The sequence below is a fragment of the Pogona vitticeps genome, chromosome 4 (assembly GCF_051106095.1).
Source record: "Pogona vitticeps strain Pit_001003342236 chromosome 4, PviZW2.1, whole genome shotgun sequence".
Lineage (NCBI taxonomy): Eukaryota > Metazoa > Chordata > Lepidosauria > Squamata > Agamidae > Pogona > Pogona vitticeps.
In genome coordinates, this window is record NC_135786.1 from 212,400,272 (window position 1) to 212,417,138 (window position 16,867).

General features: G+C 41.0%; 1 protein-coding gene across 5 annotated transcripts in view; it reads right to left on the bottom strand.

The window, feature by feature from the left end:
* Positions 1–8,315: 8,315 nt before the first annotated feature.
* RAD54B (RAD54 homolog B) overlaps positions 8,316–16,867 on the bottom strand; it is a 44,947-nt gene continuing 36,395 nt past the window's right edge. For all 5 annotated transcript variants that reach the window (XM_072999129.2, XM_072999127.2, XM_072999128.2 and 2 more), the window contains exons 12-15: positions 11,837–12,098; positions 9,873–9,939; positions 9,520–9,720; positions 8,316–8,616 (exon numbers count right to left, since the gene is read on the bottom strand). In XM_072999129.2, the coding sequence (XP_072855230.2) occupies positions 8,417–8,616; positions 9,520–9,720; positions 9,873–9,939; positions 11,837–12,098 (730 nt within the window). In that variant the 3' untranslated portion in view covers positions 8,316–8,416. The remainder of the gene's footprint in view (positions 8,617–9,519; positions 9,721–9,872; positions 9,940–11,836; positions 12,099–16,867) is intronic.

The following is a 16,867-nucleotide window of genomic DNA, read 5'->3' on the forward strand; positions in this document are numbered from 1 at the left end:
ATTTATTTCTTCCCAGAGCAGCTTTCACTTCACTTTCTATAACTGCAGGTTCTTCATCATAGGATTCTTGTACATGCTTAAACATTTTTCATTTAAGGCAATGAGTAAATGCTTTAAATAATAAATTCACTGTGAGTGCAGGTCGCTCCTCCTGCTCTTTTCTAACAGAGGTAGGAACCCAATGCCCATATAGGATGTTGTATATTCTCTTACTAGACAAAACTAAAGGTACGCAATGCATGTTGGCCACTTTTTTCTTTTGGTTTGCTTTTATTTGGTAACTCCACTTGCAAAGTACAATCAGATTTGTGCTGCAATCTTGGCTATGTGCACACACCTTTCTCCCCAGTGTTTTAGCATCCCAGGAAAGATGCCAAGCACTCAGAAACAGTCAAAGGTATTTTGACAGCAGCAATCCACCTTCCTTTTCTGGAAGCGTACAGGGAAATCCAGTGTTAGATTTACGGTAGCCTACAGAATGGGGTCACATTGGCTGCTATCTTGCAGGAATGTTTATTTCAGTAATCCGGCAAGTTGTAAATATTGGGCACTTGGCATCAGAGGCTGGAAAAACAACATGAAACATGAGCTTCAGTTTAAAGTCCTAAAGCTCCTCTTGAACTGCTGACACTGGTTTCTGAAGATTTTATGCAAAATCCAAAGAAACAAAAGAAGTCCACGAAAGCTCGCATTAGAATATAATAGCTAGTCTTTAAGCTGCCACTTTTTTTGGTCTGTTTTTTTGGGGGGGGCGGGGGGATTTTGCCTGCTATGCTTGTATGGACAAACATGGGTACCTCTTCGAAAACTGAAGATTTTATGTGTCTCTTTAGCAAGAAAACACCATAAAACAGGATCTGTGCTTTTGCCCAGTTATCCAACAATCTATCCAGCCAGTTTCCACAAGCCTAGTCTATTGCAGCCAATTTCTAGAGCCATAATCTGAGCATCAGCTCCGTAGTGAATGCATCAGAGTGATCTTCAGGTATTCTTTTCTATTTTGCAGACTGAGCCTGAACGGTACTTTGAAGCTTATACGTAATTCTTCAGTGGAAAGCTATGGAGTCCAGATACTAAGCTTAAAATCCTACGGACACAGGAATGTTGAATCAAACCAAAGGTCCAGGTGGACCAAGGTTGGATAATTTGTCATGATCCTACACATATAATTGGTCTGTGACTCCAATAATTCTTAGCCAGCACAACCGACGTTGAGAGCATCTGGGAGTTAAAACAGAACAACATTTGGGGGCTATTCATTGCCTATCCTGAGCCTGTTTCTCAGAATGTCCAAGCAGAAGCTTATAAGACCAAATTGGGTCTTTCCTACTAGTGCTCTTCAGCAGCTGGCTGGCATTCAAGAACAGACTACCATTCAACAGGGACTTTCCATACAGCTAGCTGCCATGACTCATAAATAACCATCAGCAAAGCTATCCTTCTTTCATTTGCTCAGTGGTTTTCAAGATTAGGTCCCCAGACACTGGACTATAACTCTCATGAGTTCCAGCCAGCATGTTGGGTGGTAATAGATGATAGAAGTCATAGTCCAATGTCCGGGGACTCAAGTCTGGGAGGTACTAGAAGATCACCTACTTCAGTGGTCTCCAACCTTGGGCCTCCAGATGTTCTTGGACTGCAACTCCCAGAAGCCTTCACCACCACCTCCGCTGTCAAGGATTTCTGGGAATTGAAGTCCAAGAACATCTGGAGGCCCAAGGTTGGGGACCACTGATCTACTTGCTTCTTTCACCAAGGCATTCCCCATATTCTTCACTGAATGTCTCAGTAGAGTGAATCAATTGTTACTATGTTCACACACAATTCGAAAACTAGATGTGTTCAGGAATGTGCAGATTCTGGTAGAGTGGATTGTCAAGATTTTTTTTTCTTTTCTTAAACAAATGGCTAGCCCTTATGAAAACGAAAAAAATATATGGGGGTGTTTGGTATGGTCTCAGAAGCTAATGAGAAGCAGGATGAGGAGTAAGATATTCACTGGTTGCAGTACAGGACATAACCACCTGAAAAAGTTTTTGCCTGGCCTCTTCCAAGCAATATTCAGTCTTTTTTTTTCTATGTGGAGAAGTGTGAGATTCATGCAAAGTATATTCAGTGGTGTAGACAGGTAGTTTTAAAAACCATTAACCAGGTAAGTCAGTTGAGTCGCTCTCTGCTCTGGTGGTTTGGAATGATAAGCGTCAATCTGGCCATGTGGAAAGTAGTGTGCAAAGAACAAAGAAACTGTAAACAGCTGTCATGATCAGGAGTTATGTGGTTTAAAGCAGGAGTCCCCAACCTTTTTCACCCCTGGACCGGCTGGGGAAGGCGGGGCACCCCCTGCGCTCATGTGCATGCGTGAATGGTGGCGCGACACTTGTGCGGTTGCTTGCTTGCTCATGCACATGTGCAAACTGTGGTGGCACTATTTGCACATGCGCACAAGTGCCCCCACGCCCCCACAAATGCCACACTGCTGTTCATGCATGCGCATGAGCACACACACAGGCACAAACAGCCTTTGCGGGGATGAGTGCATGGGGTCGGTGGGGCGGGAGGTCTGTTGGGGGCCTATAGTTTAAAGCATGCAGTGTGAATGGGATGTGTAGTCAAGAAAATTTGTAACATGGAAGACTCAACATTCTGGGCTAATTGGAGAAGAAAACAACACCTGGACTGTCTCATGGGAAAATGGAGTGGGGAAAGGTGTTACAGCCCCTAAAATCAAGGTGGCATACATGGTCTGTCTCCCCACTTATGTTTATCCTTGCAACAAACCTATGAGGTTGTAGGCATCCTTCAGTCTCAAGAGAACGTGCTCTGAATAGAGGTCTTGGAACAGCATCTAGTGTGGCTGAGAAGGCCAATTCGAGAGTGACAGTTCCTTCCACACTGAAGACAAATACAATCTGTCCCCTGTCCAGCTCCCTGATTTTGCTGGTTTCGGGACTGCCTCTTGGCCTCGGACTGCTGGACAAGTGTCTCTTCAAAATGGGAGAGGCCATGGTGCACCTCCTGCCTCCAGGCTGAATGCTCAGATGTGAAACTTTCCCATCTGTTGAGGTCCATTCCTAAGGCCTTCAGATCCTACTTGCAGATATCCTTGTATTGCAGCTGTGGTCTCCCTCTGGGGCACTTTCCCTGCACTAATTTTCCATACAGGAGATGTTTCAGAATCCGACCATCAGCCATTCTCACGACATGCCCAAGCCAATGTAGATGTCACTGTTTCAGTAATGTATACAGTGGTGCCTCGCTTAGCGATGTTAATCCATGCAGCAAAAATCGCTGCTAAGCAATAACATCGCTAAGCGATTTTAAAAAGCCCATAGAAACGCATTAAAACACGTTTAATGCATTCCTATGGGCTTCCAAACTAACCTTAAGCGAAAATCCTCCATTGCGGCGGCCATTTTCGGTGCCTCTAAAGCGAGGCAAAATAGCGGGCGGCCATTTTTTCCCGGTGGCCATTTTGGAACCGCCCATCAGCTGGCCGAAAATGGGGGCTCTGCAATGCTCGCTTCCCCGCGATCATCGCAAAGCGAATTTTCCCCATAGGAAACATCGCAAAGGGATATCTTTTGCAATCGCAAAAACAGCATCGCTAAGCAATTTCGCCGTAAAACAGAGCGATTGCTAAGCGAGGCACCACTGTACATGCTAAAAATTCCAGTTCGTTCTAGGATTACTCTATTTGGAACTTTGTCCTGCCAGGTGATACCAAAAATGTGTTGGAGACAACACATATGGATCGTGTTTTCAGCTTCCTCTCCTGCCATGCACAAAGGGTCCAGGACTCACTGCAGTACAGGAGTGTGCTCGGGACACAGGCTTTATAGACCTGGATCTTGGTATATGCCATCAGCATCTTATTAAGCCATATTCTCTTTGTGAGTCTAGAGAACATGGTAGCTGCCAAAAAATATTGATTGGGCTATAGCCAATGCATCAAAACCAGGGAGAGCCAATCTTCCTGGCTAAACCAGAGATTAAAGGCTGGATCTCCCTGATTTTTTGCAAGACACTACACTGTTAGTCATAGCAAATTACCTTAATTCGTCATCCACTACAGAGAGGCTTCCACACAGCTGCTGCTGAACAAGTCAAAATAAATTTATGCCTGAAATTCCTCACATTATTGCAGTATTGACAGCAAGGAGTCATACACTACAGTTAGTACTACTTAGCAACCAAGAACTGTTTTTCGGATTACCAGTAAAAGGGTCAAATGAGTATACTTTTGATGTATTAGATTACCCAGCAGAAGTCATAACAGTTTTGCTTTCAGCATCTCAGAAGATCTGAAAGGAAATATTACTCATTGAGATGCACAACTGTGACTTTTTTTTAAGAAGCAGGAATAGTTAATAAACTTTGGTTAAGCATTACCAGTTACAAGAATACAGTATGCTAATAACCTGGCATGTCATATCTGAGGGTGGGGTGAGGGGGAGTCCTTATTCCCAAAATGTGGGCTCTATACCTCTTCCTGGAAGCCTGTGTTCTCATTCAAGACCTTGGAAAAATATTTAAATATATAATGGCAAATAACAATGACGTTACTTACCATTATTTCTTCTGAAGCAAGTCAGATTGTGTTTGGACAGTGGTAACTACCAGTAAGTGAATGGAACGGGAGATATACACAGTTTAAGTATGCACAGTTTTTCTTCCATCCATTAGAAAGAAATAGACTTCTAAACAAGCTGAACTATTAATGTGTAAAAGTTTAGTTTTCGTGGCCTGCATGGAAATAGTGAGAACACAGATACGTTGGCTGACATCCTGTTGCTTAGTGTAGTAAGTTGAATCAGAGTTGGCCCATTGAATCAATCGGGAGTTGGTGAGTCAACTTCTCCATAATCTCCATTGATTCAAATGGAGTAAATGTACATTCTCAATGTTTTAAAGGCAGAAACAGAGGAAAGAGAACACTACAGACTTGCTTTTTCAAGGCTCTGAAAGAAAGGATTTTTCAAAGTCTGAGTGGACAAATTGGCAACCTTTACACAAAAACAATAATTAAAAAAAACAAGAGATTAGCTAACTAGTCATTTTGGCCTCGTCCCTTATCACTTTCACCATGTCTCTATTGATCTCAGACCTGCTTGAGTTGCCTACTTGGTTTAAAGCATAGGAGAGGTCTGACTTCTTTATGATAGTGATCACCATAGGCAAACATTACTCTGCAGATAACAGTTCACGAGCTAAGAGGCAGCAGCAGCACTGGTAGCACTTAACAGCAAAAAAATATCAGTTGCGGAACACTTACATTCATGCATACCTTTACATATAATTATGAATCACATACAGTGGTGCCTCGCTAGACAGTTACCCTGCATGACAGTTTTTTCGCTAGACATTGACTTTTTGCGATCGCTATAGTGATTCACAAAACAGTGATTCCTATGGGGGAATTTCGCTGGACAATGTTTGGTCCCTGCTTCGCAAACCGATGTTTGCTAGACAACGATTTTGACAGCTCCCTCTGCGCTCACAAAACAGGTGTTTTCGGGACCTAAGCTTCGCAAGACAGCGATTTAAACAGCTGATCAGCGGTTTGCAAAGTGGCTTTCCTATGGCCGATCTTCACTAGACGATTCTTCCCCATTGAAATGCATTAAACAGGTTTCAATGCATTGCAATGGGAAAATGCTTTTCGCTAGACAATGATTTCGCTAAACAGCGATTTCAGTGGAACAGATTAGCATCGTCTAGCGAGGCACCATTGTATCTTAAAGACCCTTGATTAATAATTTTGGGTAGTCTCTCCACCAGTGTATATTACATTATCTTCATAGATGCTGCAGTCTGTCACTTGGTGGGCAGCCTTCCGGTGATCCAGACATATAGTGCACCAATATGGTTGTATTCAAAAGCCTTGCAGACATGGTAGAAGAACTTGACAGAACTTTTATTCAGTTGGCATAAGCTTTTGAGAGCCCAGTTATCTTCATGCCACAATGAGGCAATGGGGTAGGATTCTGTGAAGGTGGATTTACACATTCCATACAAAATTGCAAAAGAAACAGAGGCACGATATTAAAGTGTGGCATGTTTCTTACAACTTAAAAAAAGTTGGGTAGAGTTATCCCAACATTTTCAGAAGAGCCTTTATGGGTCAGCAGTTGGTCGTTCTTGCTACACAAGGAATAGGCTCACTCACAGACTACACTGGTGCAGGTCTTACTGATCAGTCATGATCAGTGATGCTACAAAATTTGGCCAGTTTTAGACTCAGGATACAAAGTCTAAAGTTTCATAATGCTTGCCCCACATCCAAGGCAAGTAGTACCTAGACCCAGATCATTTTGTTCTAAGTCACCCTGAGAACTTTGCTACAAGGTGCCCCAAAATGCCATTAATAAGTACAGCTTTCTTGAAAGTTTTAATGGAACATTATGCTACAAATGCTTTGAATGAATGAATGTCAAAATATGACGGGGATGGGGTGGGGTCCTCCTGTTGCCAGGAGGCAAATCTCAGGGACCGAAAAAAGCATGAGTTTGGGTTCAGAGATGGAGGGAAATAAATGAAAACCATGTAGCATGCTAAACTATATAATCCAGATAACTATTTTTAAAATTCAGAATATGGTCAGGAAACATCCATCACCAGCACACCTGGAATATGAAATTTTGGAGACATCTGGCAAAATGACAGAATTTATTTCTATGACCAAACACCGGAACTATTATATTTTCAAAGTTACTACGGGATAAAGGAAGAAACAAAAGAAAGAAGAAGTAAACTGGGGCCCATATCAACTAGTTGATGGTAATATTCAGAGTAACAGAATATTATTTTTAGCTTAGCTGAAACTTTGAAGGTTTTTGTAGAAGCCTTGTGCATCTTTGGTTAAAAACAGATACCGGTATATTATGATAGATTGCTGCCACCATCAGGTCACTTTGGGGAAAAACATGTTCCTCAAAATGTTGCAGCTAGATTGTTCAGCAAATTACAGCAGCTCCACTGGCTGCCAATCCATCTCCAGGCACAATTCAAAGTGCTGGTTTTAATATATAAAGCCCTAAGCAGTTTGGGTCCAAGGTATTCAAAGGACGGTATCTCTCCTTATGAGCATGCCCAAGTTTTAAGAGGCCATTTTCATGGTCCTACTGTACCTTCACAGGTGTGTTTCATGGATACATGGAAGAGGGCCTTCTCTGTCATTGCTCCCAGAGTATGTAACCTGTTCCCATGAGGGGGCCCAGGCAGCCCCATCTTTACTATCATTCCACAAGCATTCTTGTGACTTGCGCTTTGAGAAGGCTTTTTAAAAATGGATTGTTGTGCTCTGTTGCTTTTAAATGTGTTCTTAGTATTGATTTTACCATTTTAAACACAGTTTTTGTTTGATCCTTTAAAAATATTTGTACATTTACTATTTTAAGATTTTAAATATTATTTTACAATAATAAACATTATTTTCAATGGTGTCAGCCACTTTGGGTCCTTTTCAAAGAAGAAAGGTAAAGGTAAAGGTAAAGGTTCCCCTTGACAATTTTTTTGTCCAGTCGTGTCCGACTCTAGGGGGTGGCGCTCATCCTGCTCTTCAAGCCATAGAGCCAGCGTTTGTCCGAAGACAATCTTTCCGTGGTCACATGGCCAGTGTGATTTAGACACGGAACGGTGTTTACCTTCCCACTGAGATGGTACCTATTTATCTACTCGCATTTGCATGCTTTCGAACCGCTAGGTTGGCGGGAGCTGGGACAAGCGACGGGCGCTCACTCCGTCGCGTGGATTCGATCTTACGACTGCTTGGTCTTCTGACCATGCAGCACAGGCTTCTGCGGTTTAGCCCACAGCGCCACCACGTCCCCTTAAAGGAGAAAGGCAGGGTAAAAATGTCAGGACTGGGGCCATGCCGGAACCTTGGAACCTGAGTGCAGGCAGGATGGGCCCCATTTCTCTGCTCTAAAGATTGCAGGATTGAGCCCTTTCCCTGCAGCTGTTGCCCAGCTCTTCAGGAGGGCCACCTGTGGAAGATGAGGACCAGGCTGTACAAGAATAGGCCTTCCATGCAGACTTTTGCTTCAGTAATGAAGGGCTTTGTCTCTCTGGACTCTGCTGCCTTGATACAGCTCCTCCTGGCTTTGGCTCCTGGACTGTCTGACCACAATTTACATCATCCTTCTACTTGGCTGCTGTTTGGACACAAAACCCTAGCTGGTTGGTCTCTTCTTGGACTGTGGGGTTGGCTGTACCTCGTTCCTGTGGTCTTGCTCTGGACTGGGTTGTGGTGCCTCTTCTACTGAACCCGGACAAAAAATATTTTAAATAAATAAGACCCCAAGAATAAAAAAAAATCCTATTATTACATTTTATTTTTTTTAAAAAAAGACATTGGTGAACAAAAGTCCATTGTAAACTAAAGAAGAAATGAATTTGCCTTGCTTAGGTGGCATCCTCAGCTGCTTGTGCTTTGGAAAACAAATGTGATGTTTTCTTTTATTCTTTCCAAGAAGGAATCAGGGAGATTTCCATGATCCACAGAAAAGTGCTTCCACTGCATCAGTTGTGACATAGATAGTAGGGTGCTTTTGGAAATAGATTTCACATTGCTTTTGCCAAGCTGGCAGTCTTGTACTGAAAGTTTTTCTAAAGGACCTGAAAGAAATAATTAGGGAAAAACAAGTTGAGGAACATAACTGCCAATAGGAACAGAGATGCAAAATCGTGCAGAAGAGTTCGTAATCTTTTTGCACATGGACAGGTAGATTGTGGAGGGTGGTGAGTCTGTGGGAGACAATGTGAGTGAGTGTACATACACATGGAAGAAAGAGACTCTGTGTGTGGGTAGGTGAGTGAGGAAGTACATGGGGGGGGGGAGAGGCAGCCAATATAAGAAGGGCCCTGCTAGTTCAAGTGTGTCTCAGTATAAGGAAACCTCAGAACCTGAGGCCACATTCAGTCCTCCTCATGTCCAATACTTCCCTCTGGAGTTCCCAGATGGTTACACCACTTGACAAAACAATTTGGTGGCTAACCAATGATATACCCTTTTTCTGTATTCTAAAAGGCTGAAACACTTCTCATTGACCTTAGTTACTAGCAGGAAGAGCTTTAAACTAAAAAATTTGCATCCTACACTGAATGTGAAACTAGACCTTAGGCTGTAATAGGTGTCCCACACTTGGCCTTTCTACTCCTGGGGACAATAATGGCCAAACACATGCTTATGGGAAATCCACATGAAATAGTCAGTGCCATATCCCTGTTGCTCCCTATTAACTAGTATCAAGTGGTAGATTGCCTCTGAACATCAGGTGGCACACAGCCTTCATGACTAGTAGCCACTGTTAGCTTTATCCTTTATGAACTAGTACAATCCTGTTTCAAAGCCATCTAAGCTAGCAACTGTCACCACATCCTGTAGAAGTGAATTGTGCAGGTTATCTACACAGGCTTAATTAAGAAGCAGTTTGTTATTCATACAAAAACCAAAAAACAGAGAATAAATTGTACACCACATTTGAAAGAGGCAAGGAATGACAGGAAAGCAAGAGTCACCTTGGTCATCTTTCTTTCCTATACATTTACACTCCAAAAGATCATGAGTAAGACAGCTGGAATCCTCATGCAGTATAAAAAGATTTCTAAGTTCTTCAACAGAAAAACGGATGTGTTCAGATCCTTTGGAAAAGTCCACCACTGCTCCAGAGAGACCTTGTTTACTGATCTGCCTCTGATAGATTTTCTCTTCTATTGTGCCTATATGGGAGAAAGAATACAAAGATTACACTTCTGAAAACAGTGAACCAAAACAGCAGTTATCAACAAATATACTCTCTGGCCCTAAGAAATGGCTGCATCTGAAACTGTTTTCAAATCAAGATGGGATTTGCAATCATAATGTGACAAACCTGTTGTTAGTAGTCGGTAAATATGCACTGTACGCTTCTGTCCATCTCTCCACACTCTGGCCATTGCCTAAAAGGGAATGAGATAGTAAAGATTACTAGGGAAGTATTTCAGGTGATGTCAAAATAAATGTGCCATTTTTATTATTTATTTTTGTTTCCCAAATGCCAAAAGCCTGCTACTTATAGTAAACCACACAAAAGCAGGCAGATTGAGTCAATGGGGATTCCATAGATCAACTCTTCCATAAGTTCCATTGATTCAGATAGGCCTACTCTAACTGTGACTTACTTTAGCATAGTAAGTCGCAGTCAGACTTTGCACCAAGGGAACTTACAGAGGACTTGACTCACCAAATCCCCATTGATTCAATGGCCCTCGCCTAGTGAGATTCAGTATGCTGAGCAACACGATTTTGACCAATGTATATTGGACAGTCTTTTTATTACCCATTTTTACAGGGCTTCCAATAAAAACGGCTACTTTTATCCAAAACTGCTGTCATCTGTAAGCATACAGCCCTTCCGCAATTAACAAGACCTTCAGGGAGTATTGGACTGGTAATTTATACTGGGCAATCTACACAGCAGTAAAGAGTTAAACATCTCCCTGCCCCCAGTGTTCCCCAGCCCAAATCAAGCCTCCCTGCAGTAGCGTTTTAGCCATGGAGATGATGATGATGGGTGCTCTGGTCATTAAATGCCAATGTTACTCTTGCCTTGGCCCCATGAAACCCGTGAAAGCTTATGACACACTAACATATATATTGTTTATCTTCTTTAAGTCCCCAAATCTTTTACTGGATCTACTAGAATGTTTTATCATTGATTCCAGCAGCAATACCACCCACTGTCAACATTTATCCAGTGCTGTATTTTTAAGGAGCAAACTACATGGTCTTATTAGTGTGTTTTTAGAAGAGGACATTCTTTGTCATGACACATGGCATTCCTCAACTACCTATCTTGAACTCACTGTGCTTCACTTTGTGACTGGTTAATGGCAGATAAAGGCAAAATCGATTTGCAGGTCTGACTGCTGAAGTAAGTATCCCTGATTAAATCCGGTAGTTGAGAGCAAAAATGAATTAACCAAAAGAACCCTGCATTCCGCCTGTGGATTTGGCCAAAACCTCACAATTAGCCTTGTTTGGGTGCCAATGTCTTTGTTATTCTTTCTCCTTCCCATCCCACTTTCCCAACATGGAATAGTATGACTCCAGAGGACTGCAGCTATATTTGGAAGCTTTCTTGTTCTCTTTTCTTGTCTACACATGTGTGCAAAGTATGTGGCTGACATCCAAAGTTCAACTTGAGATGCCCAAGGACTTGGTCATCCTCAGTGACATATTTTGCTTTGAGACGCAGACCTCAATGCCACATCAAGCTGAGTTTAATGTTCCATCGTTTCAACAGCAGTTTGCAGGTGGGGATCTGCAGAAAGCATTGCGACGTTAATTCATCGCTTACACAGACTGGCTCTACTTCTGAGAGACACAGTAAGGAATTACGTAAGCTCCCAACCTCTGGCTCTGGAGCCACACACCTAACTCACTGAGCTAGACAATGAAGGCAACAGGAATTGTAAGGTACTTCAGATTATTTTAGTTCCTGAATGAATCAGTTATATTATTTCCTTCTAAGTATCAGATGGCTTACGTAGATGCAAAATAGTGTCCAATCCTATGTAATTGTTTTTAAAGTAGTTTTTATATGACTCTTGGCTGAAGGAAGTAGAATTTGGGCATCACAGTCACATTTTCCCTTGAGAATATAGGTGACATTTTTGCTATACAAAATGCTAAATTTCACAGGCATTTGCCTTTAAGAAATGGTTCAGTGTGCTGAGGGCATATACAATGATCGGATTAGAATTAATCTCTGAAAAAAGGATCTACATAACTGAGGGGCGGCAATCCGGAATGACTAGAATCTTTTCGATCCCCATACGAATAACTGCAACAAACCTGGATGTCAGTGGCTGGATTCCAGTCAATATCATAGAGGACTAGGTGAGATGCCCCAACCAAGTTCAGACCCACACCACCAGCCTTTGAACTCAGGAGAAAGATAAAAGCTGGGCAGAATTTACTGTTAAAAGCATCAACAATCTGTTGTCTCTGAGAAACTGGGGTATTGCCATCAAGTCTTGTGAAGGAGTATCCATAACGCTTGCACACTTCTTGTAGAACATTCAGTGTCTGAGTGTAGTTAGATACCACAACGACTCTATCAATCCAAAACAGAGAATTAGTATTATAAGGATAACAGCTAGACAATGGGTGCAAAGCATTTTAAACTCTTGAAAGTACAATAAAAACATTAAACATTTTCAGTCTCAGCATGTGATGATGAACACTATTCCACACTAGCAAATGCTATACTAAAAAACGAATCAATATATTCAGACCATTACAAAACATTCTTGAGGCACATTTTATTCAATGTCTCTCCTAAGGTGTAGGGGAGGAAATAGAATTTACACGGCAGAGGTATATAGATTTCATTGAGTTAGAAAGGATGAATCTGCAGAAGGATTCAAAGTTATGAAAGAAGAATGAAATATTTTATGAACAGGGCTAGATGCCAGGTATCACAGAATGTCTGTATAGTGCAGTGATTTGAGGGGGGTAGGCAACCTTTCAGATATTTGGGGGCATGCTCCTCATAAACTCACTACATGACCAAGTATTACAGACTGAAGGAACTGCATTTCAAAACATCTGGAGGACACCACTTTAGTGTTGGACTAAGATGGGGAAAGCTTTTCGAAACACTTCCTCACACAAAAGCAAGTGCAAGCTGCTATTAATCACACATTTCACTCATAGGAAAGTATGATTTAGGTCAGCAGGAAATATTCCCAGGGAGATTCAGTATAAGACTTTCAGCCTAAATGCTGCTTTAAAACAGAACACCACAAAAAAAAAGCTTTCTGTGAACTGGACAATTTGCAGTAAAGCAATCACATGTAGATAGCAAATAAAATTAATTTCATGGATCAGTTTTCAAAGCATAATATGTTAGGCAATACAGGCTAAAATTCTGTTGTGCAGTTGCACAAACAGTATAACTTGTAGAGGCAACAAATCTCCTTCAAATTTATCTGTTGCACACCGAGTTGTGTATGCAACAGATACTGTCTGCAGAGATTTCTTAACTTATGGCAATTTGCTTCCAAAAGTTGAAACGTCCACATAATTCTGCATCTAGATTCCAGCCATTGTATTGGGACAAATGAGTTAGAAAGAATTCCATGTCTCTTTGTTTTAATAACAATGTTTTTTGTTCTCTACATTTTTAATTTTAACCTGATTATTGCCTGTTGCTTTATATTTTTATTGTTCAGTTTCTTTGTTATCGGCTGCACTTTCTTTTTTCACAAAGGCAAGATAAACATTTTTTTAAATAGCAAAATAAATGAGAAGCCTAGAGGGCTGGGTTACCGTTGTTTTTATCTTGTCATTTCTTTTAAAATAATACTATATTTTTCAGTTGCTTTGTTTTTCATTGTAACAAATAAAATACAAAAGTAATTGGCATAAACTTTATGTGGTCAGATAACTGTTCTTTACTTTCTACAACTACACCCTTCATATCACAAGGAGAATGTCACTTTTGACTGTATATGAGGCACTTCCCTAAGTTTCTACTTTACTAAAAAATGTGCATTTAATGACACCTTTATTTATTCATTTATTCAAACCCAGACCTACTGGAGGATGCCACACTTTCACTAAGCTGCCACCAACCATTCCCTGTAAGGAGTCACACAGACCAGGAATGGATTTTTAACAAATAAAGGAATAAGGTTTATTTAAATAACACACAGGGAAAATAAAATGATCAAATGAATAAGATACAGTAACGTGGCTTAGTCTCAATCATACATACACCAGGTTGGTTCACACAGAACACCTTTAAATAAAGCACAGACCCTGAACCTATCAGTTCTGGCTTCCCATACAGACACCTGAACCTATCAGGTTGGTACTGACTGACACACAGTAGTACCCTGTCTGACACACAGACTCCCACACCAGCTTCTTCTCTCAGCTCTCCTCTAGCTTCTCCCTCAGCTTCACCTATATATACAGTACAGCCCCTCCTCCTGATGTCCCGCCTTCCACTCCCCATAGGATGGAACTTTCCCTCCAAACCCATGACAGACAGGTAACATCAGTGCTGTATGTAACAAATGACACCTTTATTTATTCATTTATTTAAATTTATCAGACACAATGTATTCTCAGACAGAGTCCTCTGAAGATGCTGGCCACAGAGACTGGCGAAATGTTAGGAAGAAAAACATCCAGAACACGGCCAAACAGCCCGAAAAATCTACAACAACTATTAGACACAATTTTATAAAAGAATCTAGAACATACTACAAAATGTAAAATATATACAAGTTAAAAACAAGCACACACACACACACCATACATGTAATCTAAAAATGCACCTCCCCTTGAAAACAAAAAGTCATAGTGCTTATTTTAAAAATATTGCCTGTTACTTCTGGCCAAATGCCACGGAGGAAAAAAAATCCTAAATTGGTGGCGAAAGGATGATAGCACTGTAAAGAAAAGTAATTCCCTTAATGCAGAGCTGGGCAACTTTGCTGAACCCAGGGGACAATTTTCTGCCCCTGAAATCATCCAGCAATATGGACCATTGTGTAGCGTTCACCCTTATTATGAAGTAGTCATGCATATTCATGTTGCAGGCTAAGGTTGCTAAGAGGCGGAGCCGAGAGATATGTAATAAAGAGACGGAGTCAGAGAGTCAGTCAGTGAGTCAGAGTGAAGAGAGAGAAGAGAGTAAAGAGATAGAGTGTGGTATTTGGGAGATCTGAGGTGTGATTAGAGTGAAGAGTGAATAAGAACTGATATAACAAATAGAAGGTTGAGATTGATAATAAACCTGTAGAAGTTACCTATGATTAATAAACAAACAGCTGTAATCAATAAACAAGTTTTATTTAAAAGACAGTGAAGTTTGGACCTTCATCTTCATCCTTCCATAATTAATGTTGATTTAGTGATCAACTGGTGGCAGCGGGTGAAAAGGAGTATTGGTTTGTCTTTGTGTGCTCTGTGTTTGGAGAGTCAGGCAAGGGACATGAGGGGCGAACGCCACAATTGGTATCCAGCGGTGGGATACGAAGAAATCCAATCAAGCTTGAATTTAAAGAAAATTTTCTTGAGTCAAGGGTACCTTTTAGATTTATTTATTTATTTATTTATTTATTTATTTATTTATTTATTTTATTTCTATCCCGCCTATCTGATCATATTCGACCACTCTAGGCGGCTTACAGTAAAAACAACAATGTAATTTTAAAACTTTACAGCAGAAACTTAAATAAAAAATAATAATAATAAAGAACAGAATAAGAAAAAAGATCGTCAAGGGTTTTCTGTTGGGAAGGCCCGCCTATACATCAATGTTTTTAGTTGTTTCTTAAAAATGCCCAGCGAGGGAGCCGCGCGAATCTCAGGGGGCAAGTTGTTCCAAAGGCGAGGAGCCACCGCCGAGAAGGCCCGGATTCTGGTCTTTTCCTTTCGGGCCTCTCTCGGCGTTAGGCTCCTCAGCCTTATCTCCTGGCTCGCGCGAGTGACACGGGTAGATCTAGATTTAGACAGAGGTGTGAGGTTAAGGAAGTTTGGTTACTTACTAGAGCTTTTGGGAAAGCTTAGTGGTGGGGGCTTCTGAACCCAGATCTGGGGGGTCTAAGATAGGAACGACTCAGAGAAAATTCTTGTATTTTACCTCAAGATTTGAAGACCCAGTAGGCGAGCTTAAGATTCAAGGCTCTAAGAGTTTAGAGAGCGCTTGTGGAAAAAGCAGAAGCCAGGGGTCAGAGGAGATCTGAGGGAATAGAAGAAAAAGCCTTTGCTTGAAATAGAAATCATTTAAGTGACTGGAAGTAAAAGAAGAAAGACAGGTCCATTATAAAATCAGTATAAACACACTCTAGAATAAGTAACTCAGATAAATATGTCTCCCAAAGGAACTAAAAGACCAGTCATGGTGGAAACTGAGTCTCAAGAGGCACAAAGTTTAGTACCTCAGGAAATGGAGAGAACTGGTGACCCTGTAACTCCAAGAGAACAGTTGAAGACTGAGGAGGATGACTTGGGGAGAAAAGGTGTTCTAAGCTCCCTAGATTTTCAAAAATGGAAATTACAACTGGAATTTAAATTGAAAGAATTAGAGATCAAAGAAAGAACTAGGAAATTAGAAAGGAGAGGAAAAGCTGAGCAAGAGGCCAGACAAAGGGCATCTGAGCAAAGAGGTCAGACAAATGGCATTTGAGCAAGAGGCCAGACAAATGGAATTAAGACAAAAAGAGATGGATTATCAAATACAAATGAGACAAATAGAAATAACCTCTCAAAATAATGACAATAATAACAGCTCCAACAGAGGAATTCCGGCTAAAATTGATCTTAAGAAATTTCCCCAATATAAGAAAGGGGACTGTCTTGAATCTTTTCTTATCAGTTTTGAGTGCGCATGCTGGGACTTTAATATCCAAGATAGCTGATTTGAGGTCACAAATCAGTGGAGAATTGCTTGAGATTTATTCTCAGATTCCCCTAGAACAGGCTAGAGATTTTGAAGCTTAGAGAAAAATGGTATTTTCCAGATATTGCATAAATGCAGAACATCTCAGGCGAAAATTCCATACCCTTACTAAAAGGCCTGAAGAATCGTATGCTCAGTTGGTGTCTAAGTTACATCAGTATCTGGACAAATGGATGACACGTGAAAAAGTTACTTCTCTAGAAGAGATGAAAACTGTTATAGGCTTAGAACAATTTTACTAGAGTATATTTTACCTGTGGAATTGCGCTATCTTGTTAGGGACAAAAATCCTAAAGCTCTAATAGAAGCTGGTGAACAAGCAGATCATATTAGAGAGTACAAAGACCCCAGATTCTCCGAGGTAAAAGTTAACAAGCCAACCTGGGACAACCATAAGAAATCCTTCA